This window comes from Bos grunniens, chromosome 7, assembly GCF_055505025.1.
Source record: "Bos grunniens cultivar Pamir isolate PY7600 chromosome 7, Bosgru_T2T1.0, whole genome shotgun sequence".
Taxonomy (NCBI): domain Eukaryota; kingdom Metazoa; phylum Chordata; class Mammalia; order Artiodactyla; family Bovidae; genus Bos; species Bos grunniens.
The window spans coordinates 40,988,861-41,013,655 of record NC_141171.1 but is presented as its reverse complement, the minus strand read 5'-3'; the positions used below and the strand labels follow the sequence as shown (position 1 = coordinate 41,013,655).

Below are 24,795 nucleotides of genomic sequence, written 5' to 3'. Positions count from 1 at the left end.
AATATTGTAAACCAATCATCAATTAATTAAAAATAAATACAAAAAAAAAAAACACTGTAACGGCGAACTTTTGTGTCTCAAGAAAATTGAAAAATTATATGAACTGTCATAGTCACTGAACTGAATTGTATTCTCTCAAGTAATATTTTGAAGAAAATTGATGGACTATTGAAGCATTTTTCTCTCCCTCTCACTGCTACTTGAATGTCCTTGGATGCCGTTTCTTACATAAGTTTTTAATGTGATCATTTTCATTCGAATATTAATGGCTTTTTTTCATTAAAGAATAAAACAATCTTTTGGATTTAAAAAAAAAAAAGAAAGTAAGAACTACTTCTTTGAAAAGATAAACAAAATTGATAAAACTTTAGCCAGACTCGTCAGGCAAAAAAGAGAAAGGAAAATCAATTAAATTAGAAAAAAGGAGAAATTACAAACAAAACCCCTGATATACAAAAAGTTGTGTGACTAATAAAGACAACTATACACCAATGCAATGGACAATCTATAGCAAATAGACAAAGTCTTAGAAATGTTTAACCTTCCAAAAATGAACCAGGAAGAAATAGAATATATAAACAGGCCAATCACAAGCACAGAAATCAAAATTATTGTCAAAAATCTTCCAATAAACAAAAGCCCTGGGCCAGATGGCTTCATAGGCAAATTCTACTGAAAGTTTAGAGAAGAGCTAACACCTATCCTGCTCAAACTCCTCCAGAAAATTGCACAGAAAAGAAAACTCCCAAACTCATTCTACGAGGCTACTATCACCTTGATACCAGAACCAGACAAAGAAAATTACAGGCCAATATCGCTGATGAACATAGATGCAAAAATCCTCAATAAAGTTCTAGCAAACAGAATCCAACAGCACAGTAAAAGGATTATACAGCATGATCAAGTGGGCTTTATTTCAGGAATGCAAGAATCCTTCAATATACACAATGTTGATATACCATACTAAAAAGCTGAATGACAAAAAATATATGAAAACGTCAGTAGTTACAGAGAAAGTTTTTGACAAAATTCAACACTAATTTATGATTAAAAAAAAAAAACTTTCCAGAAAGTTTGCATAGAAGAAATATACCTCAACATAATAAAGGCCATATACAACAAACCCACAGAAAACATTAACCTCAGTGGTGAAAGACTGAAAGAGTTTCCTCTAAGATCAAGAGCAGGACAAGGGTGCCCATTTTCTCCAATATTATTCACTATAATTTTGGAATCCTAATCACAGCAATCAGAGAAGAAAAAGAAATAAAAAGAATCCAGATTGGAAAAGAATAAGCAAAATTCTTACTATGGACACCATGATACTATACACAGAAAACCTTAAAGATGCCACCAGAAAATTACTAATCAATAAATATAGGAAAATCTCAGTTTATACAATTAATACACAGAAATCTCTTTCACTCTTATACACTAACAATGAAACAACAGAAAGAGAAATTAAGGAAGCAATCCCATTCACCATTGCAAGAATATAATACCCAGGGCTAAACCTGCCTAAAGAGACAAAGATCTATATGCAGAAAACTATAAGGCACTGATGAAAGAAATCAGAGATGACACAAACAGATGGAGAGATAAACCATGTTCTTGGATTGGAAGAATCAATACTGTGAAAATGACTATACTACTCAAAGCAACCTACAGACTCAATGAAACCTTATCAAACTATAAATAGTATTTTTCACAGAACTAGAACAAAAAATTTCACAATTCATATGGAAACACAAAAGACCCTGAATAGCCAAAGCACTCTTAAAAAAGAATGGAGCTGGAGGAATCAAACTTCTTGACTTCAGACTATACTACAAAGCTACAGTCATCAAGACAGTATGGTACAGGCACACACAGCAATAAAAACCAAGGAAACAAGATAGAAAGCCCAGAGATAAACCCACACACCTATGAGCACCTTATCTTTGACAAAGGAGGAAAGAATATGCAATGGAGAAAAGGCAATATCTTCAATAAGTAATGTTGAGGAAAAAATGAATTTTTTTTCAATTTCAGTTCAGTTCAGATCAGTCGCTCAGTCATGTTCAACTCTTTGCGACCCCATGAATTGCAGCTTGCCAGCCCTCCTCATCCAACACAAACTACCGGAGTTCACTCAAACTCATGTCCATCGAGGCAGTGATGCCATCCAGCCATCTCATCTTCTGTCGTCCCCTCTTCTCCTGCCCCCAATCCCTCCCAGCATCAGGGTCTTTTCCAGTGAGTCAACACTTTGCATGATGTGGCCAAAGTATTGGAGTTTCAGCTTCCAAAGAACATCTAGCGGGAGGCAGTCCTAAGATGGTGGAGGAATAGCACGGGGAGATCACTTTCTCCCCCACAAATTCATCAAAAGAACATTTAAATGCTGAGTAAAATCCATTGACATCTCATAACTCATTACAAGACACTTCATTGCACTCCAGAGAGAAGAAATACAGCTCTACCCACCAGAACACTGACACAAGCTTCCCTAACCAAGAAACCTTGACAAGCCACCAATATAACCCCACCCACAGCGAGGAAACTCCATAATAAAGAGAACTCCACAAACTGCCAGAATACAGAAAGGCCACCCCAAACTTAGCAATATAAACAAGATGAAGAGACAGAGGAATACCCAACAGGTAAAGGAACAGGATAAATGCCCACCAAACCAAACAAAAGAGGAAGAGATAGGGAATCTATCTGATAAAGAACTCCGAATAATAATAGTGAAAATGATCCAAAATCTTGAAATAAAAATGGAATCACAGATAAATAGCCTGGAGGCAAGGATTGAGAAAATGCAAGAAAGGTTTAACAAGGACCTAGAATAAATAAAAAAGAGTCAATATATAATGAATAACGCAATAAATGAGATCAAAAACACTCTGGAGGTAACAAATAGTAGACTAACGGAGGCAGAAGATACGTTTAGTGAAATAGAAGATAGAATGGTAGAAATAAATGAATCAGAGAGGAAAAAAGAAAAACGAATTAAAAGAAATGAGGACAATCTCAGAGACCTCCAGGACAATATTAAATGCAACATTCGAATCATAGGAGTCCCAGAAGAAGACAAAAAGAAAGACCATGAGGAAATACTTGAGGAGATAATAGTTGAAAACTTCCCTAAAATGGGGAAGGAAATAATCACCCAAGTCCAATAAGCCCAGAGAGTCCCAAACAGGATAAACCCAAGGCGAAACACCCCAAGACACATAATAATCAAATTAACAAAGATCAAACACAAAGAACAAATATTAAAAGCAGGAAGGGAAAACAACAAATAACACACAAGGGGATTCCCATAAGGATAACAGCTGAACTTTCAATAGAAACTCTTCAGGCCAGGAGGGAATGGCAAGACATACTTAAAGTGATGAAAGAAAATAACCTACAGCCCAGATTACTGTACCCAGCAAGGATCTCATTCAAATATGAAAGAGAAATCAAAAGCTTTACAGACAAGCAAAAGCTGAGAGAATTCAGCACCACCAAACCAGCTCTCCAACAAATGCTAAAGGATATTCTCTAGACAGGAAACACAAAAACGATGTATAAACTCGAACCCCAAACAATAAAGTAAATGGCAACAGGATCATACTTATCAATAATTACCTTAAATGTAAATGGGTTGAATGCCCCAACCAAAAGACAAAGACTGGCTGAATGGATACAAAAACAAGACCTCTATATATGTTGTCTACAAGAGACCCACCTCAAAGCAGGGGACACATACAGACTGAAAGTGAAGGGCTGGAAAAAGATATTCCATGCAGATAGAGATCAAAATAAAGCAGGAGTAGCAATACTCATATCAGATAAAATAGAACTTAAAACAAAGGCTTATAAAGAGACAAAGAAGGACACTACATAATGATCAAAGGATCAATCCAAAAAGAAGAGATAACAAATATATATGCACCCAACATAGAAGCACTGCAATATGTAAGACAAATGCTAACAAGAATGAAGGGGAAATTAACAATAACACAATAATAGTGGGAGACTTTAATACCTCGCTCACACCTATGGATAGATCGACCAAACAGAAAATTAACAAAGAAACACAAACTTTAAATGATACAATAGACCAGTTAGACCTAATTGATATCTATAGGACACTTCACCCCAAAACAATGAATTTCACCTTTTTCTCAAGCACACATGGAATCTTCTTCAGGATAGATCACATCCTGGGCCATAAATCTAGCCTTGGCAAATTCAAAAAAAATTGAAATCATTCCAAGCATCTTTTCTGACCACAATGCAGTAAGATTAGATCTAAATTACAGGAGAGAAAATATTAAAAATTCCAACATATGGAGGCTGAACAACACGCTGCTGAATAACCAACAAATTACAGAAGAAATCAAAAAAGAAATCAAAATATGCATAGAAACGAATGAAAATGAAAACACAACAACCCGAAACCTATGGGACACTGTAAAAGCAGTGCTAAGGACAAAGTTCATAGCAATACAGGCATACCTCAAGAAACAAGAAAAAAGTCAAATAAATAACCTAACCCTACACCTAAAGCAACTAGAAAAGGAAGAAATGATAACCCCAGGGTTAGTAGAAGGAAAGAAATCTTAAAAATTAGGGCAGAAGTAAATGCAAAAGAAACAAAGGAGACCATAGCAAAAATCAACAAATCCAAAAGCTTGTTCTTTGAAAGGATAAATAAAATTGACAAACCATTAGCCAGACTCATCAAGAAACAAAGGGAGAAAAATCAAATCAATAAAATTAAAAATAAAAATGGAGAGATCACAACAGACAACACACAAATACAAAGGATCATAAGAGACTACTATCAGCAATTATATGCCAATAAAATGGACAACGTGGAAGAAATGGACAAATTCTTAGAAACGTATAACTTTCCAAAACTGAACCAGGAAGAAATAGAAAATCTTAACAGACCCATCACAAGCATGGAAATTGAAACTGTAATCAGAAATCTTCCAGCAAATAAAAGCCCAGGTCCAAACGGCTTCACAGCTGAATTCTACCAAAAATTTAGAGAAGAGCTAACACCTATCCTGCTCAAACTCTTCCAGAAAATTGCAGAGGAAGGTAAACTTCCAAACTCATTCTACGAGGCCACCATCACCTTAATACCAAAACCTGACAAAGATGCCACAAAAAAAAGAAAACTACAGGCCAATATCACTGATGAACATAGATGCAAAAATCTTTAATAAAATTCTAGCAATCAGAATCCAACAACACATTTAAAAGATCATACACCATGACCAAGTGGGCTTTATCCCAGGAATGCAAGGATTCTTCAATATCCGCAAATCAATCAATATAATACACCACATTAACAGATTGAAAAATAAAAGCCATATGATAATCTCAATAGATGCAGAGAAAGCCTTTGATAAAATTCAACATCCATTTATGATAAAAAAAAAAAACTCTCCAGAAATCAGGAATAGAAGGAACATACCTCAACATAATAAAAGCTATATATGACAAACCCACAGCAAACATTATCCTCAATGGTGAAAAATTGGAAGCAAGCTTTTCCCCTAAAGTCAGGAACAAGACAAGGGTGCCCACTATCACCACTACTATTCAACATAGTTTTGGAAGTTTTAGCCACAGCAATCAGAGAATAAAAAGAAATAAAGGGAATCCAGATTGGAAAAGAAGAAGTAAAACTCTCACTATTTGCAGATGACATGATCCTCTACATAGAAAACCCTAAAGACTCCACCAGAAAATTACTAGAGCTAATCCATGAATATAGTAAAGTCGAAGGATATAAAATCAACACACAGAAGTCCCTTGCATTCCTATACACTAATAATGAGAAAATAGAAAGAGAAATTAAGGAAACAATTCCGTTCACCATTGCAACGGAAAGAATAAAATACTTAGCAATATATCTACCTAAAGAAACTAAAGACCTATATATAGAAAACTATAAAACACTGATGAAAGAAATCAAAAAGGACACTAATAGATGGAGAAATATACCATGTTCAAGGACTGGAAGAATCAATATAGTGAAAATGAGTATACTACCCAAAGCAATCTATAGATTCAATGCAATCCCTATCAAGCTACCAACGGTATTTTTCACAGAGCTAGAACAAATAATTTCACAATTTGTATGGAAATACAAAAATAAACTCGAATAGCCAAAGCAATCTTGAGAAAGAAGAATGGAACTGGAGGAATCAACATGCCTGACTTCAAGCTCTACTACAAAGCCACAGTCATCAAGATAGTATGGTACTGGCACAAAGACAGAAATATAGATCAATGGAACAAAATAGAAAGCCCAGAGATAAACCCACGCACCATGGACACCTTATCTTTGACAAAGGAGGCAAGAATATATAGTGGATTAAAGAAAAACTCTTTAACAAGTGGTGCTAGGAAAACTGGTCAACCGCTTGTAAAAGAATGAAACTAGAACACTTTCTAACACCATACACAAAAATAAACTCAAAACGGATTAAAGATCTAAACATAAGACCAGAAACTATAAAAATCTTAGAGGAGAACATACACAAAACACTCTCCTACATACATCACAGCAGGATCCTCTATGATCCACCGCCCAGAATATTAGAAATAAAAGCAAAAATAAATAAATGGGATCTAATTAAAATTAAAAGCTTCTGCACAACAAAAGAAACTATAAGCAAGGTGATAAGACAGCCTTCAGAATGGGAGAAAATCATAGCAAATGAAGCAACTGACAAAAAACTAATCTCAAAAATATACAAGCAACTCCTGTAGCTCAATTCCAGAAAAATAAACGACCCAATCAAAAAATGGGCCAAAGAACTAGACACTTCTCCAAAGAAGACATACAGATGACTACCAAACACGTGAAAAAATGGTCAACATCACTCATTATCAGAGAAATGCAACTCAAAACCACAGTGAGGTACCATTTAACGCCAGTCAGAATGGCTGTGATCCAAAAGTCTACAAGCAATAAATGCTGAAGAGAGTGTGGAGAAAAGGGAACCCTCTGACACTGTTGGTGGGAATGCAAACTAGTACAGCCACTATGGAGAACAGTGTGGAGATTCCTTAAAAACCTGGAAATAGAACTGCCATACGATGCAGCAATCTCACTGCTGGGCATACACACTGAGGAAACCAGAATTGAAAGAGACACGTGTACCCCAATGTTCATCACAGCACTGTTTATAATAGCCAGGACATGGAAGCAACCTAGATGTCCATCAGCAGATGAATGGATAAGAAAGCTATGGTACATATACACAATGGAGTATTACTCAGCCATTAAAAAGAATACATTTGAATCAGTTCTAATGAGGTGGATGAAACTGGAGCCTATTATAGAGAGTGAAGTAAGCCAGAAAGAAAAACACCAATGCAGTATACTAACGCATATATATGGAATTTAGAAGGATGGTAATGACAACCCTGTATGCGAGACAACAAAAGAGACACAGATGTATAGAACAGTCTTTTGGACTCGATAATTTGGGAGAATGGCGTTAAAACATGTATAATATCATATAAGAAACAAATCACCAGTCCAGGTTTGATGCAGGATACAGGAAGCTTGGGGCTGGTGCACTGGGATGACCCAGAGGGATGGTATGGAGAGGAAGATGGGAGGGGGGTTCAGGTGGGGAATACATGTACACCCGTGGCAGATGCATATTGATGTATGGCAAAACCAATACAATATTGTAAAGTAAAAAAAAAATTAAAAAAAAAAAGAACACCCAGGATTGATCTCCTTTAGAATGAACTGGTTGGAGCTCCTTGCAGTCCAAGGGACTCTCATTAGTCTTCTCCAACACCACAGTTCAAAAGCATCAATTCTTTGGCACTCAGCTTTCTTCACATTCCAACTTTCACATCCATACATCACCACTTGAAAAACCATGTAAAAAATGAAATTAGAACGCTTCCTAACATCATACACAAAAATAAATTCAAAATGGATTAATGACCTAAATGTAATACTAGAAACTTTTAAACAATTAGATGAAAACATAGGCAGAACACTCTTTGATATAAATCACAGATAGATCCTCTATGGCCCACCTCATAGAGTAATGGATATTTTTTAAAAATAGACTGATGGGACCTAATTAAATTTAAAAGCTTTTGCACAAAGAAGAAAGCTACAAACAAGGTGAAAAGAAAATCCTCAGAATAGGAGAAAAGAATAGCAAATGAAATAACTGACAAAGGATTAATCTCCAAAATATACATGCAGCACATGCATCTTAATACTGGAAAAACAAACAACCAATCAGAAAGTGGTCAGAAGACCTAAACAAACATTTCTCCAAAAAAGACATACAGATGGCTAATAAACACATGAAAAGATGCTCAACATCATTCATTATTCAGTTCAGTTCAGTCACTCAGTCATGTCCAACTCTTTGCAACCCTATAAATTGCAGCACACCAGGCCTCGCTGTCCATCACCAACTCCCAGAGTTCACCCAAACTCATGTCCATCGAGTCGTTGATGCCATCCAGCCATCTCATCCTCGGTCGTCCCCTTATCCTCCTGCCCCCAATCCCTCCCAGCATCAGAGTCTTTTCCAATGGGTCAACTCTTTGCATGAGGTGGCCAAAGTATTGGAGTTTCAGCTTTAGCACAGTCCTTCCAATGAACACCCAGGACAGATCTCCTTTAGGATGGCCTGGTTGGATCTCCTTGCAGTCCAAGGGACTCTCAAGAGTCTTCTCCAACACCACAGTTCAAAAGCATCAATTCTTTGGCACTCAGCCTTCTTCACAGTCCAACTCACATCTGTACATGACCACTGGAAAAACCATAGCCTTGACTAGACGGACCTTTGTTGGCAAAGTAATGTCTCTGCTTTTCAATATGCTATCTAGGTTGGTCATAACTTTCCTTCCAAGGAGTAAGCATCTTTTAATTTCATGGCTGCAATCACCATCTGCAGTGATTTTGGAGCCCCCCAAAATAAAGTCTGACACTGCTTCCACTGTTTCCCCATTTATTTCCCATGAAATGATGTGACCAGATGCCATGATCTTAGTTCTGAATGTTGAGCTTTAAACCAACTTTTTCACTCTTCTTTCACTTTCATCAAGAGGCTTTTGAGTTCCTCTTCACTTTCTGCCATAAGGGTGGTGTCATCTGCATATCTGAGGTTATTGATATTTCTCCCGGCAATCTTGATTCCAGCTTGTGTTTCTTCCAGCCCAGCGTTTCTCACGATGTACTCTGCATAGAAGTTAAATAAGCAGGGTGAAAATATAGAGCCTTAACGTACTCCTTTTCCTATTTGGAACCAGTCTGTTGTTCCATGTCTAGTTCTAACTGTTGCTTCTTGACCTGCATATAGGTTTCTCAAGAGGCAGGTCTGGTGGTCTTGTATTCCCATCACTTTCAGAATTTTCCACAGTTTATTGTGATCCACACAGTCAAAGGCTTTGGCATAGTCAACAAAGCAGAAATAGATGTTTTTCTGGAACTCTCTTGCTTTTTTGATGATCCAGCGGATGTTGGCAATTTGATCTCTGGTTCCTCTGCCTTTTCTAAAACCAGCTTGAACATCTGGAAGTTCACGGTTCCCATATTGCTGAAGCCTGGCTTAGAAAATTTTGAGCATTACTTTACTAGCGTGTGAGATGAGTGCAATTGTGCATAGTTTGAGCTTTATTAGAGAAATGCAAAATAAAACCACAATTAGGTAACACTTCACACTGGTCAAAATGGCCATCATTTAAATGTCTACAAACAATAAATGCTAGAGAGGGTGTGGAGCAAAGGGAACCATATTGCACTGTTGGTAGGAATGCAAATTGCAACAGCCACTATGGAGAACAGTATGGAGATTCTTTTTGAAAAACTAATAATGAAATTACCATATGACCAAGTAATCCACTACTGGGCATATACCCTCAAGAAATCATAATTGAAAAAGATATATGTACCCCAGTGTTCACTGAAGCACTATTTAAAATAGCTAGGACATAGAAACAACCTAGATGTTCATCAGCAGATGAATGGATAAAGAAGTTGTGGTACATATGCAACAATGGAATAATACTCAGCTGTAAAAAGGAAGAGCTTTAAGTCAATTCTAGTGAGGTGTATGAATCTAGAGCCTATTATACAGAGTGAAGTAAATCAGAAAGAGAAAAACAAGTATTATATGTTTGTTAGTTGTTTAGTTGTGTCCAACTCTTTGTGGACCCATGAACCTGCTAGGCTCTTCTGTCCATGGAATTCTCCTGGCAAGAATACTGAGTGGGTTGCCATTCCCTTCTCCAGAAGATCTTCCTGATCCAGGGATCAAACTCAGGTATCTTGCATTGCAGGCAAATTCTTTACCATCTGAATGACCAGGGAAGTCTGGCAAATATTATATATTAATGTACATATATGAAATCTAAAAAGATGATACTGATGATCTTCCCTGCAGGGCAGCAAAGGAGACACAGATGTGAAGAACAGAGTTTTGGTAACAGTGGGGGACAAAGAGGGTGGGATGACTTGAGAGAGTAGTATTGAAACATATACATTACCATATGTAAAATAGATACAACATTAGGAATTTAGTGTATGATATAGGGAACCCAAAGCCCATGCTCTGGGACAACCTAAAGGTATGGGATGGGGAGGGATGTGGGAGGAAAGTTTAAGACAAAGGGAACATACGTGTGCCTGTTGTTGACTCATGTTGGTGTATGATAGAAACCATCACAATATTGAAAAGTAACTATCTTCCAATTAAAAATAAAAGAAAATTTAAAAGAAAATTAATGCCAACAAAACAGTATTGAGAAAACTAGACAGCAACATGCAAAAGAATTAAACTGGGCTCTCGTGCTGCATACAAAAATAAACTCAAAATTTAATAATACATAAATGGAAGGCCTGAAATCATAAAATTTCTAGAAGGAAACATTGGACTTAGTAATTTTTTTTAGATGTATCTCCTGAGGCCAGGGTAACAAAGTTCAAAAAAAATTTTCATATGCTTTCATCAAACTAAACCTGGAGAAGGGAAAGATTACCCACTCCAGTATTCTGACCTGGAGAATTGCATGGACTGTATAGTCCATGGGGTCATGAAGAGTTAGACACAACTGAGTGATTTTCACTTCACATCAAACTAAAAACTTTTTGCATGGTAAAAAGGAAAACCATCAAGAAGCTGGAAAGGACACTTATTGAACTGGAGATGTTAACAATGTATCTGACAAGGACTCAATATTCAAAATATACAAAAATCTCATACAATTCAACATCAAACCAAAAGAAAAAAAAACAAACAATTCAATTAAAATTGAACAAAGGAACCTCATAGATATTTTTATGAATACATATTGGCGGCCAATACACAAATAAAAAGATGCTTACATCTTTAATCATCAGGTAAATGTAAACCAAAAAATGATGAGATATCACCTAACACCTGTTAGATTGTCTATTATCAAAAAGACAACAAATAACAAATAATGATAAGCATGTGGAAAAAAGGAAACCCTGTGAACCATTGAAGGGAATGTAAATTGTACAGTCACTGTTTAAAAGAGTATAGAGGCATCTCACAAAATTAAAAAAAGAACTACCATATGTTGTGTCTCAGTCATGTCTAAATTTTGTGACCATAGTTCACCAGGCTCCTCTATCCATGGGATTTTCCAGGCAACAATATTGGAGTGGGTTGCAATTTCCTATCCAAGGGTATCTTCCCCATCCTCCTGGCTTCCCAGGAGGTGCTAGTGAATATGCCTACCAATGCAGGAGATGCAAGAGATGAGAATTTGATCCCTGGGTCAAGAAGATCCCGTGGAGGAGGGCATGGCAGCCCACTCCAGTATTCTTGCCTGGAAAATACCATGGACAGAGGACCCTGCAGGGCTACAGTCCATGGAGTTGCAAAGAACTGGACACGATTGAGCACACACACATACAATTTGAAAATATATATAAACCCCATTTGCAGCATTTTTTACTATAGACAAGCTATAGAAGCAACTTAAGTACCTGTTGATAAACATCTGGATAAAGAAGATCTATATGGTGGAGTGTTATTCAACTGCAAAAAAGAAAAAAACTTTGTCATCTGTGAAAATATGGTTGGACCTAGAGGGTGTTACTCCAGGTGAAATAAATCAGACAAAAAAAAGGAAAATATACAATTTCACTTATATGTGGACTCTAAAGAACATAAATGAACAAGTGTAACAGAAACAAAGTCATAGATATAAAAAATAAATAGCTGATTGTCAGAGAGGAGGAGGTGGGATACATCTGTAAACAGATGAAGTAGATTAAGAGGTACAAACCTTCAGTTACAAAATAAGTGAGTTACATGTATAAGCTGTGAGTAATATAGTCAATAATGAAATTATATCTTTATATGGTGACAAATGATAATTAGAATTACTGTGGTGGTCATTTTGAAATGTGTAGTAATACTGTATCACTATGTGTGCACCATGAAGTAACATAGATCTTCAAAAACAAGCAAGTAGACTCATAGAAAAAGATGCCAAAAGCAGGAAATGGAGAGAGGGTAAATTGAATGAAGATAGTCAAAAGTTACAATGCTCAGTAATAAGATAAATAAATACCAGAGCTGTAATGTACAGTGTGATAAATATAATTAATTACCACTGCTCTATGTTATGTATGAAAGTTGTTGAGAGTAAATCTTAAGTTCTCATCACAAATAACAAGATTCTTTTATTTATTTAATTTTGCATCTATATGGCATGATAGATATTTACTGAAAGTATTGTTGTAACCATTTAATGATACATGAGAGTCAAATCATTATGCTGTACACCTTAAATTTGTGCAGAACAGTGTCTCAATTAATCTGAAAATATTTGAGGAAAAAAAGAAGACTCTGTCATTGGCCTGAGAGTAGATTTATAGGTCAATGAAATAGAATTGCAACTGATATAAACCTGTAAATATATGTTCAACTGATTTTCTACAAAGATGGTAAGACAATTTAAATAAGCATGGGAGATATTTTTGGAGTAATAAAAGAAACCAAAAAGAAACAATCTACAAAATGAAAAATCAACCTACAGAATGAGAGAAAATATTTGCAAATTATATATTTGATAAAGGGTTAATATCCAAAATAAATAAAGAAAACATATAGTTTGATAGCCATAAGACCAATCTAATATTTTTAAAGGGCAGAATAACTAAATACCCTTTTTTTTCAAAGATGTTATATTAATGACAACAGGTACCTGAAAAGGTGATCAACATCACTGAACATCAAATATTTAATAAATGCAAAACATAAACACATTCAATATGAACTTGATAGAATGATTCCCTGAAAAGACAAGCATAACAGTAATTGGCAAAGACATGGAGAAAAAGAAAGCTGAGCACTGAAGAATTGATGCTTTTGAACTGTGGTGTTGGAGAAGACTCTTGAGAGTCCCTTGGACTGCAAGGAGATCCAACCAGTCCATCTTAAAGGAGATCTGTCCTGGGTGTTCATTGGAAGGACTGATGTTGAAGCTGAAGCACCAATACTTTGGCCATCTGATGCGAATAGCTGACTCATTTGAAATGACCCTGATGCTGGGAAAGATTGAGGGCAGGAGGAGAAGGGGACGACAGAGGATGAGATGATTGGATGGCATCACCGACTCAATGGACATGAGTTTGGGTGAACTCTGGGAGTTGGTGGTGGACAGGGAAGCCTGGTGTGCTGTGACTCATGGGGTCGCAAAGAGTCGGACACTGTGCACTGTTGGTGAGAATGCAAATTGGTTAGAGATAGTGGAAAAATGAATGAAAGTTCCTTAAAAGTTACAAATAGAACTACCATATGATTCAGCCATTCCACTTTGGGGATATATCTAAAGGAAATGAAAACAGAATCTTGTAGAATATCTGCACCCCCAAGTTCATTTTTCATTGTAGTTCAGTTCAGTTCATTCCCTCAGTCATTGTCCAACTCTTATATGGTGTTACATTAACATATCCCATGTATTCTGTCTTTATATGATGAAGACTTGATTCTTTCATACCACATGCAAACTTTGGAAAAAATGGAATAAAAACAACAAATCTCAAGTCTGTAATAGTAATGCTATTATTTCATTTTATTCTTCAGGTATGCATAAGTTTTCCCACTCTTTTGAAAATTAAGTGACATATAAATGACTCATCACAATTATGAATAGCCCTGTATGTTGTGGAAGATGTATATTAGGCCTTTTCTGAATTTTGTAAAATGCAATTAATACAAAAACATCATGTCTCAATACATTTTTACTCTAGCTCATGTAACAAAAAGTACATATGATCAGCCTATAATTTGATAGCCTGAAATATAATTTAAAGGATAATTTTGAAAATTACTAAGAGACCAATGACAATCCAGAGGAAGTATTGATAGATGTTTTGAGTAATATAAGACTACCTCACATAGTGATAATGGAAAGGTAGACTACAGATAAGAGAAAGAGAGAAGATACTGAATGTCAGTGAATGGAGAATCAGAAATGCAGAGAATGGGGATATACTAATTGTGATCACCAGACTGAAGATTATATTTTTAGCTATTGAGATGTCCAGGATAGGGATAATTTTTTTATGTATTTTATTTATTTATATTAGCTGTGCTGGGTATTCATTGCTACTGCAGGCTTTCCCTAGTTGCAGTGTGAGGGCTTCTCATTGAGGTGATATCTCTTGCTGCAGAGCACAAGCTCTAGGGCACTTGGTTTTCAGTAGTTGTGGCACATCTCTGTAGCTGTGACTCCTGGGCTCCAGAGCACAGGCTCAGTAGTAGAGGTGCATGGGCTTAGTTGCTCCACAGCATGTAGGATCTTCCTAGACCAGTGATTGAACCAATGTCCCCTGCATTTCAAGAATCTGCATTTCAAGGCAGATTCTTAGCCACTGGACCATTGGGGAAGCCCAGAAGATTATTAAGAAAAATTATGCATGACTTAACTTTGAAGTATTAAGACATAGAGAAAATAATTTTACCTCTACATGTGACAAGGAGAGGGAATGGAGTGGTGTCCCATCCACAGTCAGAGACTATCACTCTCTAGGCAAACTGAATGGAAGTGCTGCACTTTAAGGCAAAGCAGAGTCTAGTTTCATGAATTTTAGTTTGAGGAGTGAGGGAAAACTGATAATAAAAATATGAGGTAGACGATAAGAAGATGTGTTTGTGTGTGCATGTGTGTATTAAATGATGTTTCTTTCAGTTTTGACCATGTTGAGGCTATGATGATAGTAATATAGTGAGCTGAAATAGAGATCTAAATCTGTTCAGTTCAGTCACTCAGTCATGTCTGACACAGAACTAAATGCACTCATGTGACCAAGGACAAGCAGAACTGAGAATGGATAAGGTTATCAGAAAAGGGAGAAACAGAAATATAGAGTAAGTAGAAGAAAAAGTTGAAGAATGAACTGAAAACAAAAGGGAGTAAGAGCATAAGCAGTCAATCAAATAAAGGAAAGAAGTGTAAGGATGATCTATAGATGATATCATTTACAAACATGCAAACATACAGATAATATAAGTATGTGGATATGGATAAGACCATATATCCAAGTTAATTTAAGACTGCTTCAATTTATATCCCTTATACTAGTGAAATTACTAACAGTTCTCTGCTTCCTTTCAAAAATGTCAAATTTTGGAAGATGAACTTAAAGATCCTGTGAATAAAGGAAGAGATATCCATATATAGAGAAGCATAGTGGTGGTAGGTTAAGTCACTGACTTTTGGGACCCCATGGACTCTAGCCCATCAGGCTCCTCTGTCTATGGGATTTCCCAAGCAAGAATATTGGAGTGGGTTGCCATTTCCTTCTGCAGAGGATCTTCCCAACCCAGGGATCAAACCAAGGTCTCTTGCATTGCAGGCGGATTCTTTACCAACTGAGCCACCAGAGAAGCCCCATGCTACTGCTGCTAAGTCACTTCAGTCGTGTCCGACTCTGTGCAACCCTATAGATGGAAGCCAACCAAGCTCCCCCATCCCTGGGATTCTCCAGGCAAGAACACTGGAGTGGGCTGCCATTTCCTTCTCCAGAGAAGCCGCATAGAGAAGTATAATTAAGATTATATGCATTTGCACCTGTGTGAAATTTTCTAACTGTATGTAAGTATGCATTTCATATGTAACAATTAAAAATTATTCTATGTATTCATTCTAAAGTAAACATTGAATCATTCCCTTTTAACATTAGACTTGCTGTAAACATGCTTTCTGATATAAGAGCCTTCTGATTGCTCCTTTCACCTCTGTGTTTCTCATGCTATAAATCATGGGGTTTAACATTGGTGTAATAATTCCATATAACATGGAGATGAGTCTATCTCTTGCTGGGGAGTGTTGACTGGAAAAGGGACGTACATAGGTAAATATTGTCGTGCCACCAAATAAACAGACCACCAGGAGGTGGGAAGCACATGTGGAAAAGGCTTTACGCTTCCCTTCTGCTGACTGGATCTTTAGGATGGTAGATATGATGTAGAAATAAGAGATAAAGATGACCAGGAAGGCACTGCTCCCCAGGATACCTGCTTCCACCAAAATAAGCATTTCTGCCACATAGGTGGATGAGCATGAGAGAGCGACCACTGGTGGGATGTCACAGTAGTACTGGTTAACTTGGTTGGACTTGCAGAAAGAAAGGCGGAATGTGGACACTGTATGAAGGAGGGAATTGAGAAACCCTGCTACCCAAGTCCCAGCCGTCAGCTGAACACAACGAACCTTGGTAATGATGAGGGTGTAACGAAGAGGGAAACAGATGGCCACATACCTGTCATAAGCCATGACAGAGAGAAGGAAGACTTCAGTCCCCACAAGTGCCACCAGAAAATAAAGCTGCAAAGCACACCCAATGTAGGAAATGCTGTGCTTCTCAGTCAAGAGGTTCTCCAGCATCTTGGGGACAGTAACTGATGGGCATAAGATGTCTAAGAGGGACAGATTTGCCAAAAAGTAATACATGGGTGTGTGCAGTTTTTTCTCAGTTCCAATGGCCAAGAGAATAATTCCATTTCCCACCAAGGTGACCTGATAGATGATGGTAAAGACCACAAAGAGAGGGTAGCGCACCTCGGGGCGATCAGAAAGCCCTATGAGGATAAATTGAGTCACCGTGGTTTGATTGCAGATGCCCATCTCTTCAATTCACATCAGTCTTTCTGGAAGTAATGTAACAAACAAAGATGAATTACAGCAAAAAGCCAAAGAGCCAATGAGAAATTCTTGCAGAACAGATGGTGTGTGGTTGATCATGAATTATGTAAAATAATATTTTATTAGAGATTTTCATTATTATAACTACTGTTAAATACATCTCCTGTGTTCATAATTCTTGAAAGATTTATCCACAGTGGATCCTTGTCAAGAGGAATCCCTCTGAGAAAGTAAGAATGCTCTTAAAAATTTGCCTTCAGTAATACCATTGTAGATTCTTCAGGAATGCTTGAGATTTCACAATTCAGTGACACTAACATTCCGTTTCTCACATCTGCTTGGACATTTACCTTATTTTGCCTTGTATTATCTCAATGTGTATTATTTTATACACTATCTCAATACAAACAGTTTGAAGGTAGAAGCTATATATTATTCCTTGGTACTTTAATATCTGCTACCAACCTCAAATATATCATATAAAAATGTTTATCTAAATGATTTGGTGAAAAAAGAATAAATGTTTTACTTGTATAGAATTTTTATTTAAATGATTCTTAAATAAAAGAATGAGTGAGGTTTTACCTGCTCTGACAAAATGTTTATATTAGTAAGAAATAAATATGGAAACACTTTTTTAACTTCAAAGTCATAGTTGTTTAAATATCAGCGACTATGTATTTTCCAGAAACAGTATAACCTATTATGATTAAGTTAGCCTATAAAATATAAATATGACTTGGTTGACAGTGTCTGAATGTCACCCAAAAAAGAAACAAATGTATTCATTATATTCAATTTCTTTTCCTTTTAAAGTTTAAATATTTTACCATGTGTCTGAGTATTTAAAGAATTATGAAATTGAAAAGTTAAATAAGCTTGAACATACCGCTAATACTGAGTCTCCTGCATTGCAGGCAGATTCTTTACCGTCTGAGCCACAGGGAAGCCCATTGGTCGTACCAACTCTTATTTAATTTTCTAATTTCATTTCTATGTATCTTAATAGTCCACATAATCATCCAGTTTATGATATTTACAAAAATTGTTTTAATTGAAAATCTATAATATCTCTGTGGATTTTGTCACTTTGCAAACTTTTTAAATATCACATGCATATATTATAGAAAAATGTGAATAGAAAATAAAATAAAAAGCCATTTTCAATGCCCCCCTTCACATTTATTGTGCCAACTGAAAACTGTTAATTGATTTCTGAAATAAAATATATTAATATAAATAGCACTATTATACACAATGATTTATTTATATGCATTAAATGAAATTAATGGATATTATTTTGGATTTCAGCCAACTTTTCCCCATGCAACATTTAAACAAAAATCTTTGAGACACTTTGGGAAATGTTTTTACTCTTTCTACAAGCAGCGCCTGAGCGACTTCACTTTCACGCAATGGAGAAGGAAATAGCAACCCACTCCAGTGTTCTTGCCTGGAGAATCCCAGGGACGGCAGAGCCTGATGGGCTGCTGTCTATGGGGTCGCACAGAGTCAGACACGACTGAAGTGACTTAGCAGCAGCAGCAGCACAAGCAGCACCAGAACTATAATGCTTGGGGAAAAAAAAAAAAAAACTTTTATCAATAATTCTCAAATCATGACATTTAGGAAATAATATTACTGTGATAATCACAAAGTATAATTTTCAATCTATAGAAGGCATTTAATGAATGAGTTAAAATGTCAAAACAAAAACATCTAATGTGTCACTTCTCAAATTCTCAAATTTTCAAGTCTATTGTGCTGTTCAATTTCAGTCTACAGTTAATATTTTAAAAATAATATAATCACTTAAATAAGTTTTTGAAGGCACTTTATAAGAAAATATTTTGAGATAGTAAATATTAATTTCTATACTAAGTACTCATTTTTCTTTATACCCACACTTACTAATTTGTTTCATTTTTTGCAAGGATTATGAAAAATAAGTCAAAATCGTCCTGACAAACACATAAGGTAGCTCTACATAAGGATACATAATCAACATACGTCTTTTAAAACATAATGAAGTGAAATGAAGTGAAGTCGCTCAGTCGTGTCTGACTCTTTGCGACTCCATGGACTGTAGCCTACCAGGCTCCTCCATCCATGAGATTTTCCAGCAAGAGTACTGGAGTGGGTTGTCATTTCTTTCTCCATTAAAACATAATTGATTTTTGCTGAACTTTGCACTTTATCATTTAAGTATGTTAAGTTAAGCTTAGGGTCTTGGCATATAGAATGTAGAATTTGTTCATTTGGGAAGGAAACTTATTCATTTTAACAATACACTCCTTTTAAATCAAACATATTTAAAGTTTAGGTGTTTGATATCTAAATAGAAAAATAAGTGAGTTTTTTAGTTTAAATAATATATTGCTGAGGATGAAGTTCTGTAATATTTTTTTATTAATCTAGGAGATTGGGTTAAAAAAGAAATTCTCATGAAGTGTGATCTGTCACCTGGTTTGTAAAGTTAATTGGTGTAAATATGTGCATATGAGTATATGAAGAGAATACAGGTTGAAATTACTTTTTTATCATAAGCAGCCAAACATAATGAGAACAGGAACTAAGATGTATGTCATAAGATTAGCCTTCTTTGGAAATTTCCCAGAAAACAAACTTTCTTATTATTGTATATGGCTTACCCTTTTGCATATGGTGAAACCAGCTGTATCATATATGAAGCTCTTTTCTTTAGCAAGTAATCACTTCAAGGTTCAACTAAACAGAGAAAAAAAATTAGTTAATTATTCACTGGAAAATGCTAGCTCTTAAGAAAATTCGAAATTTATAAATTATTTAGCACATCAATTACAAAGAAAATATATTTATTAAAGCTATATTGCTAAATAATAAGTTCTATAGCTCATTTTTAATGCATGAAGTAATAGCCAAAATAATAAAGAAAAAAATATTCTTGTTATATATATCTCCACATGCTTTATGACATCTTTGTTCCTTATGGTTTTATGGACCCAGTTCTAGAGAATGTGCTTCCAGGTCTATGGGTCAGAAACACTGATTAGATACAGCAGCATTTCACATATAGACAATTTGGATGCACACTTCTGTGGGTATGCACAACTTTTATGACTTCAGGTATTTATAGAGACATTCATTCTATTATATTTGAAATTTTACTCTTAATCTTACTCATATGGTATTCAGTTTTAACTAATTTCTTAAATGTATACATTTTCTCAACATCCAATTATTAACCTTAGCTTTAAAAGTCTAGGATTTAATGTAGAATTCAGAGGGCTCATTACAAACCCAAACATTCACTAAAAAGAAAGTAAAATGAACTAGCTGAAAAAAAGCTCAGTAAATATAAGCAAAGTACTCACTCCTACATAGGTGCATACTGCAATTTCCTTTATTAGTTTATATGATGCCCACTTTTTCCTTAGGGAGAAAAAACAATAATAAGGACTATAGAGAGTATATACTTCTCTTACTCATAATCTGAATTACCACAACCTAACAATGGACACCTGGAGGACACAAACAAAACCTTGGAGACCCAGGAGAAAGGAGTAGTGACCCCACAAGAGACTGAGCCAAACTTGCTTGTGAGTGTTTGGGAGTCTCTGGCAGAGGCATGGGTTGATAGTGGCATGGGGTTGATAGTGGTGGGGGCACTGACAGTAGTGGTCCTGGGAGGTGTGGCATGCTGGCATAAGTCCTTTTGAATGAGGTTACCATTACTCCTACTATAGTTAGCCCTTAGGCCAAACTATAGGGATAGAACACAGTCCCACCTGTCAAAAAAAAAAAAAAAAAAAAGATTTATTGGATTAAAGATTTACTGGGCACAATTTACTTGCCCACCAGAGCAAGAACCAGTTTTCCCCAGTCAGTCCCTCTCATCAGGTAGCTTGCACAAGCCTCTTATCCTCATCCATCAGAGGGCAGACAGAATGAAAACCATAATCTCAGAAAACTAACCAAAATGATTACATGGATCACAACATTGTATAAGTTAATGAAATTATGGCCCATGCCATGTATGGCCACCCATATGGAGATGGAGAGTATTGTCAAAACGTGATCTGCTGGAGAAGGGAATGGCAAACCACATTCTTGCTTTGAGAACTCCATAAACAGCATGAAAAGGTAAAAAGATATGACACTGAAAGATGAACTCCACAGGTCAGGAGGTGTCCAATATACCACTGGAGAAGAACAGAGAAATAGCTCCTGAAGGAATGAACAAGCTGAGCCAAAGCAGAAACGACTCCCAGTTCTGGAGGAGTCTGGTGGTGAAAGTAAGGTATGATGCTATAAAAAACAATATTCCATAGGAACCTGGAATGCTAGGTCCATGAACCAAGGGAAACTGGCAATGGTCAAATAGGACATGGCAAGAGTGAACACTGACATTTTAGGAATCAATAAACTAAAATGGATGGCAATGAGTTAATTTAATTCAGACGGGCATTATATCTACTACTGTGGGCAAGAATACCTTAGAAGAAATGAAGTAACCCTCATAATCAACAAGAGTCTGTAATGCAGTACTTGGGTTCAATCTCAAAAAAGACAGAACGATCTCTGTTCATTTCCAAGGCAAACCATTAAATATCATAGTAATCCAAGTCTATGCCCCAGCCACTAAAGTCGAAGAAGCTGAAGTTGAATGGTTCTATTAGAACTTACAAGACCTTCTAGAATTAAACCCCCAAAAGACGTCCTTTACATTATAAGGGACTGGAAGGCAAGAGTAGGAAGTCAAGAAATACCTTGAGTAATAGGCAAGTATGGCCTTGGGGTACAAAATGAAGCAGGGCAAACGCTAACAGAGTTTTGCCAAGAGAACACAATGGTCATTGCAAACACCCTCTTCCAAAACCACAAGAGATGACATCACCAGATGGTCAATACCAAAATCAGATGGATTATACTCTTTGTAGCCAAAGATGGAGAAGCTCTATACAGTCAGCAAAGAAAAGACTGGGAGCTGACTGTGGTTCAGATCATGAACTCATTGTTGAAAAATTAAGACTTAAATTGAAGAAAGTAGAGGAAACCACTAGACTGTTCAGTTCAGCTCAGTTCACTTGCTCAGTCGTGTCCAACTCTTTGTGACCCCATGGACTGCAGTATACCAGGCCTCCTGGTCCATCACCAACTCCTGGAGTTTACCCAAACTCGTGTCCATTGATGGAGAAGGCGATGGCACCCCACTCCAGTAATCTTGGCTGGAAAATCCCAAGGACAGAGGAGCCTGGTAGGCTGCAATCCATGGGGTCGCAAAGAGTCAGACACGATTGAGCGACTTCACTTTCACTTTTCATTTTCATGCATTGGACAAGGAAATGGCAACACACTCCAGTGTTCTTACCTGGAGAATCCCAGGAATGGGGGAGCCTGGTGGGCTGCCGTCTATGGGTTGAACAGAGTAGGACACGATTGAAGCGACTTAGCAGCAGCATGTCCATTGAGTCGGTGATGCCATCCAACCATCTCATCCTCTATCATCCCCTTCTCCTCCTGCCCTCAACCTTTCTCAGAATCAGGGTCTTTTCAAATCAGTCAGCTCTTTGCATCAGGTGGCCAAAGTATTGGAGTTTCAGCTTCATCATCAGTCCTACCAATGAATATTTAGGACCGATTTCCTTTAGGATGGACTGGTTGGATTTCCATGTAGTCCAAGAGAATCTCAAGAGTCTTTCCAACATCACAGTTCAAAACCATCAATTCTTCGCACTCAGCTTTCTTCACATTCCAACCCTCACATACATACATGACCACTGGAAAAACCATAGCCTTGACTAGACGGACCTTTGTTGGCAAAGTAATGTCTCTGATTTTGAATATCCTATCTAGGTTGGTCATAAATTTCCTTCCAAGGAGTAAGTGTCTTTTAATTTCATGGCTGAAATCAGCATCTGCAGTGATTTTGGAGGCCCAAAAAAATAAAGTCTGACATTGTTTCCACTGTTTCTACATCTATTTTCCATGAAGTGATGGGACCGGATGTCATAGTCTTTGTTTTCTGAATGTTGAGTTTTAAGCCAACTTTTTCACTCTCCTCTTTCACTTTCATCAAGAGGCTTTTTAGTTCTCCTTCACTTTCTGCCATAAGCATATCTGAGGTTATTGATATTTCTCTCGGCAATCTTGATTTCAGCTTGTGCTTGTTCCAGCCCCGCATTCCTCATGACGTACTCTGCGTATAAGTTAAATAAGCAGGGAGACATATACACCCTTGATGTACTCCTTTTCCCATTTGGAACCAGTCTGTTGTTCCATGTCCAGTACTAACTGTTGCTTCCTGACCTGCATACAGCTTTCTCAAGAGGCAAGTCAGGTGGTCTGGTATTCCCATCTCTTGAAGAATTTTCCACAGTTTATTGTGATCCACACAGTCAAAGGCTTTGGCATAGTCAATAAAGCAGAAATAGATGTTTTTCTGGAACTCTCTTGCTTTTTCCATGATCCAGCAGAAGTTGGTGATTTGATCTCTTGTTCTGCCTTTTCTTTTTTTTTTTTTAATTTTTTAAATTAATTTTATTTTATTTTTAAACTTTACATAATTGTATTAGTTTTGCCAAATATCAAAATGAATCCACCACAGGTATACATGTTCTGCCTTTTCTAACACCAGCTTGAACATCTAGAAGTTCACAGTTCATGTATTGCTGAAACCTGGCTTGGAGAAATTTTGAGCATTACTTTACTAGTGTGTGAGATGAGTGCAATTGTGCAGTAGTTTGAGCATTCTTTGGCATTGCCTTTCTTTGGGATTCAAATGAAAACTGACCTTTTCCAGTCCTGTGGCCACTGCTGAGATTTCCAAAATGCTGGCATATTGAGTGCAGCACTTTCACAGCATCATCTTTCAGGATTTGAAATAGCTTAACTGGAATTCAATTACCTCCACTAGCTTTGTTCATAGTGATGCTTTCTAAGGCCCACTTGACTTCACATTCCAGGATGTCTGGCTCTAGGTGAGTGATCACATCATTGTGATTATCTGGGTCCTGAAGATCTTTTCTGTACAGTTCTTCTGTGTATTCTTGCCATCTCTTCTTAATATCTTCTGCTTCTGTTAGGTTCCTACCATTTCTGTCCTTTAATGTGCCCATCTTCACATGAAATTTCCCCTTGGTATCTCTAGTTTTCTTGAAGAGATCTCTAGTCTTTCCCATTCTATTGTTTTCCTCTATTTCTTTGCATTGATCACTGAGGAAAGCTTTCTTTTTTTATTTTATTTTATTTTATTTTATTTAACTTTACAATATTGTATTGGTTTTGCCATATAATTCTTATCTCTCCTTGCTATTCTTTGGAACTCTGTATCAAAGGTATATATTTTCCTTTTTTCCTTTGCTTTTTGCTTTTCTTCTTTTCACAGCTATTTGTAAGACCTCCTCGGACAGCCATTTTGCTTTTTTGCATTTCTTTTTCTTGGGGATGGTCTTGATCCCTGCCTCCTGTACAATGTCATGAATTTCCATCCATAGTTCATCACTCTATCAGGTATAGTCCCTCAAATCTATTTCTCACTTTCACTGTATAATCGTTAGGGATTTGATTTAGGTCATAGCTGAATGGTGTAGTGGTTTTCCCTACTTTCTTCAATTTAAGTCTGAATTTGCCAATAAGGAGTTCATGATC

General features: G+C 36.6%; 1 protein-coding gene and 1 long non-coding RNA gene across 2 annotated transcripts; both read right to left on the bottom strand.

The window, feature by feature from the left end:
* Window positions 1-14,073: 14,073 nt before the first annotated feature.
* LOC147369185 (olfactory receptor 5V1-like) lies at window positions 14,074-17,220 on the bottom strand. Its single transcript, XM_086413610.1, has one exon. It carries the CDS (start codon window positions 17,146-17,148, stop codon window positions 16,201-16,203), a length of 948 nt encoding a protein of 315 aa, XP_086269736.1. The 5' UTR covers window positions 17,149-17,220; the 3' UTR covers window positions 14,074-16,200.
* A 1,106-nt stretch (window positions 17,221-18,326) lies between these two features.
* On the bottom strand, window positions 18,327-20,032 carry LOC147369184 (uncharacterized). The gene is made up of 2 exons (XR_015168495.1): window positions 19,818-20,032; window positions 18,327-18,739 (listed from the first exon to the last, which is right to left on the bottom strand). It is a non-coding gene; the product is annotated as an uncharacterized LOC147369184 (long non-coding RNA).
* Window positions 20,033-24,795: the final 4,763 nt, after the last annotated feature.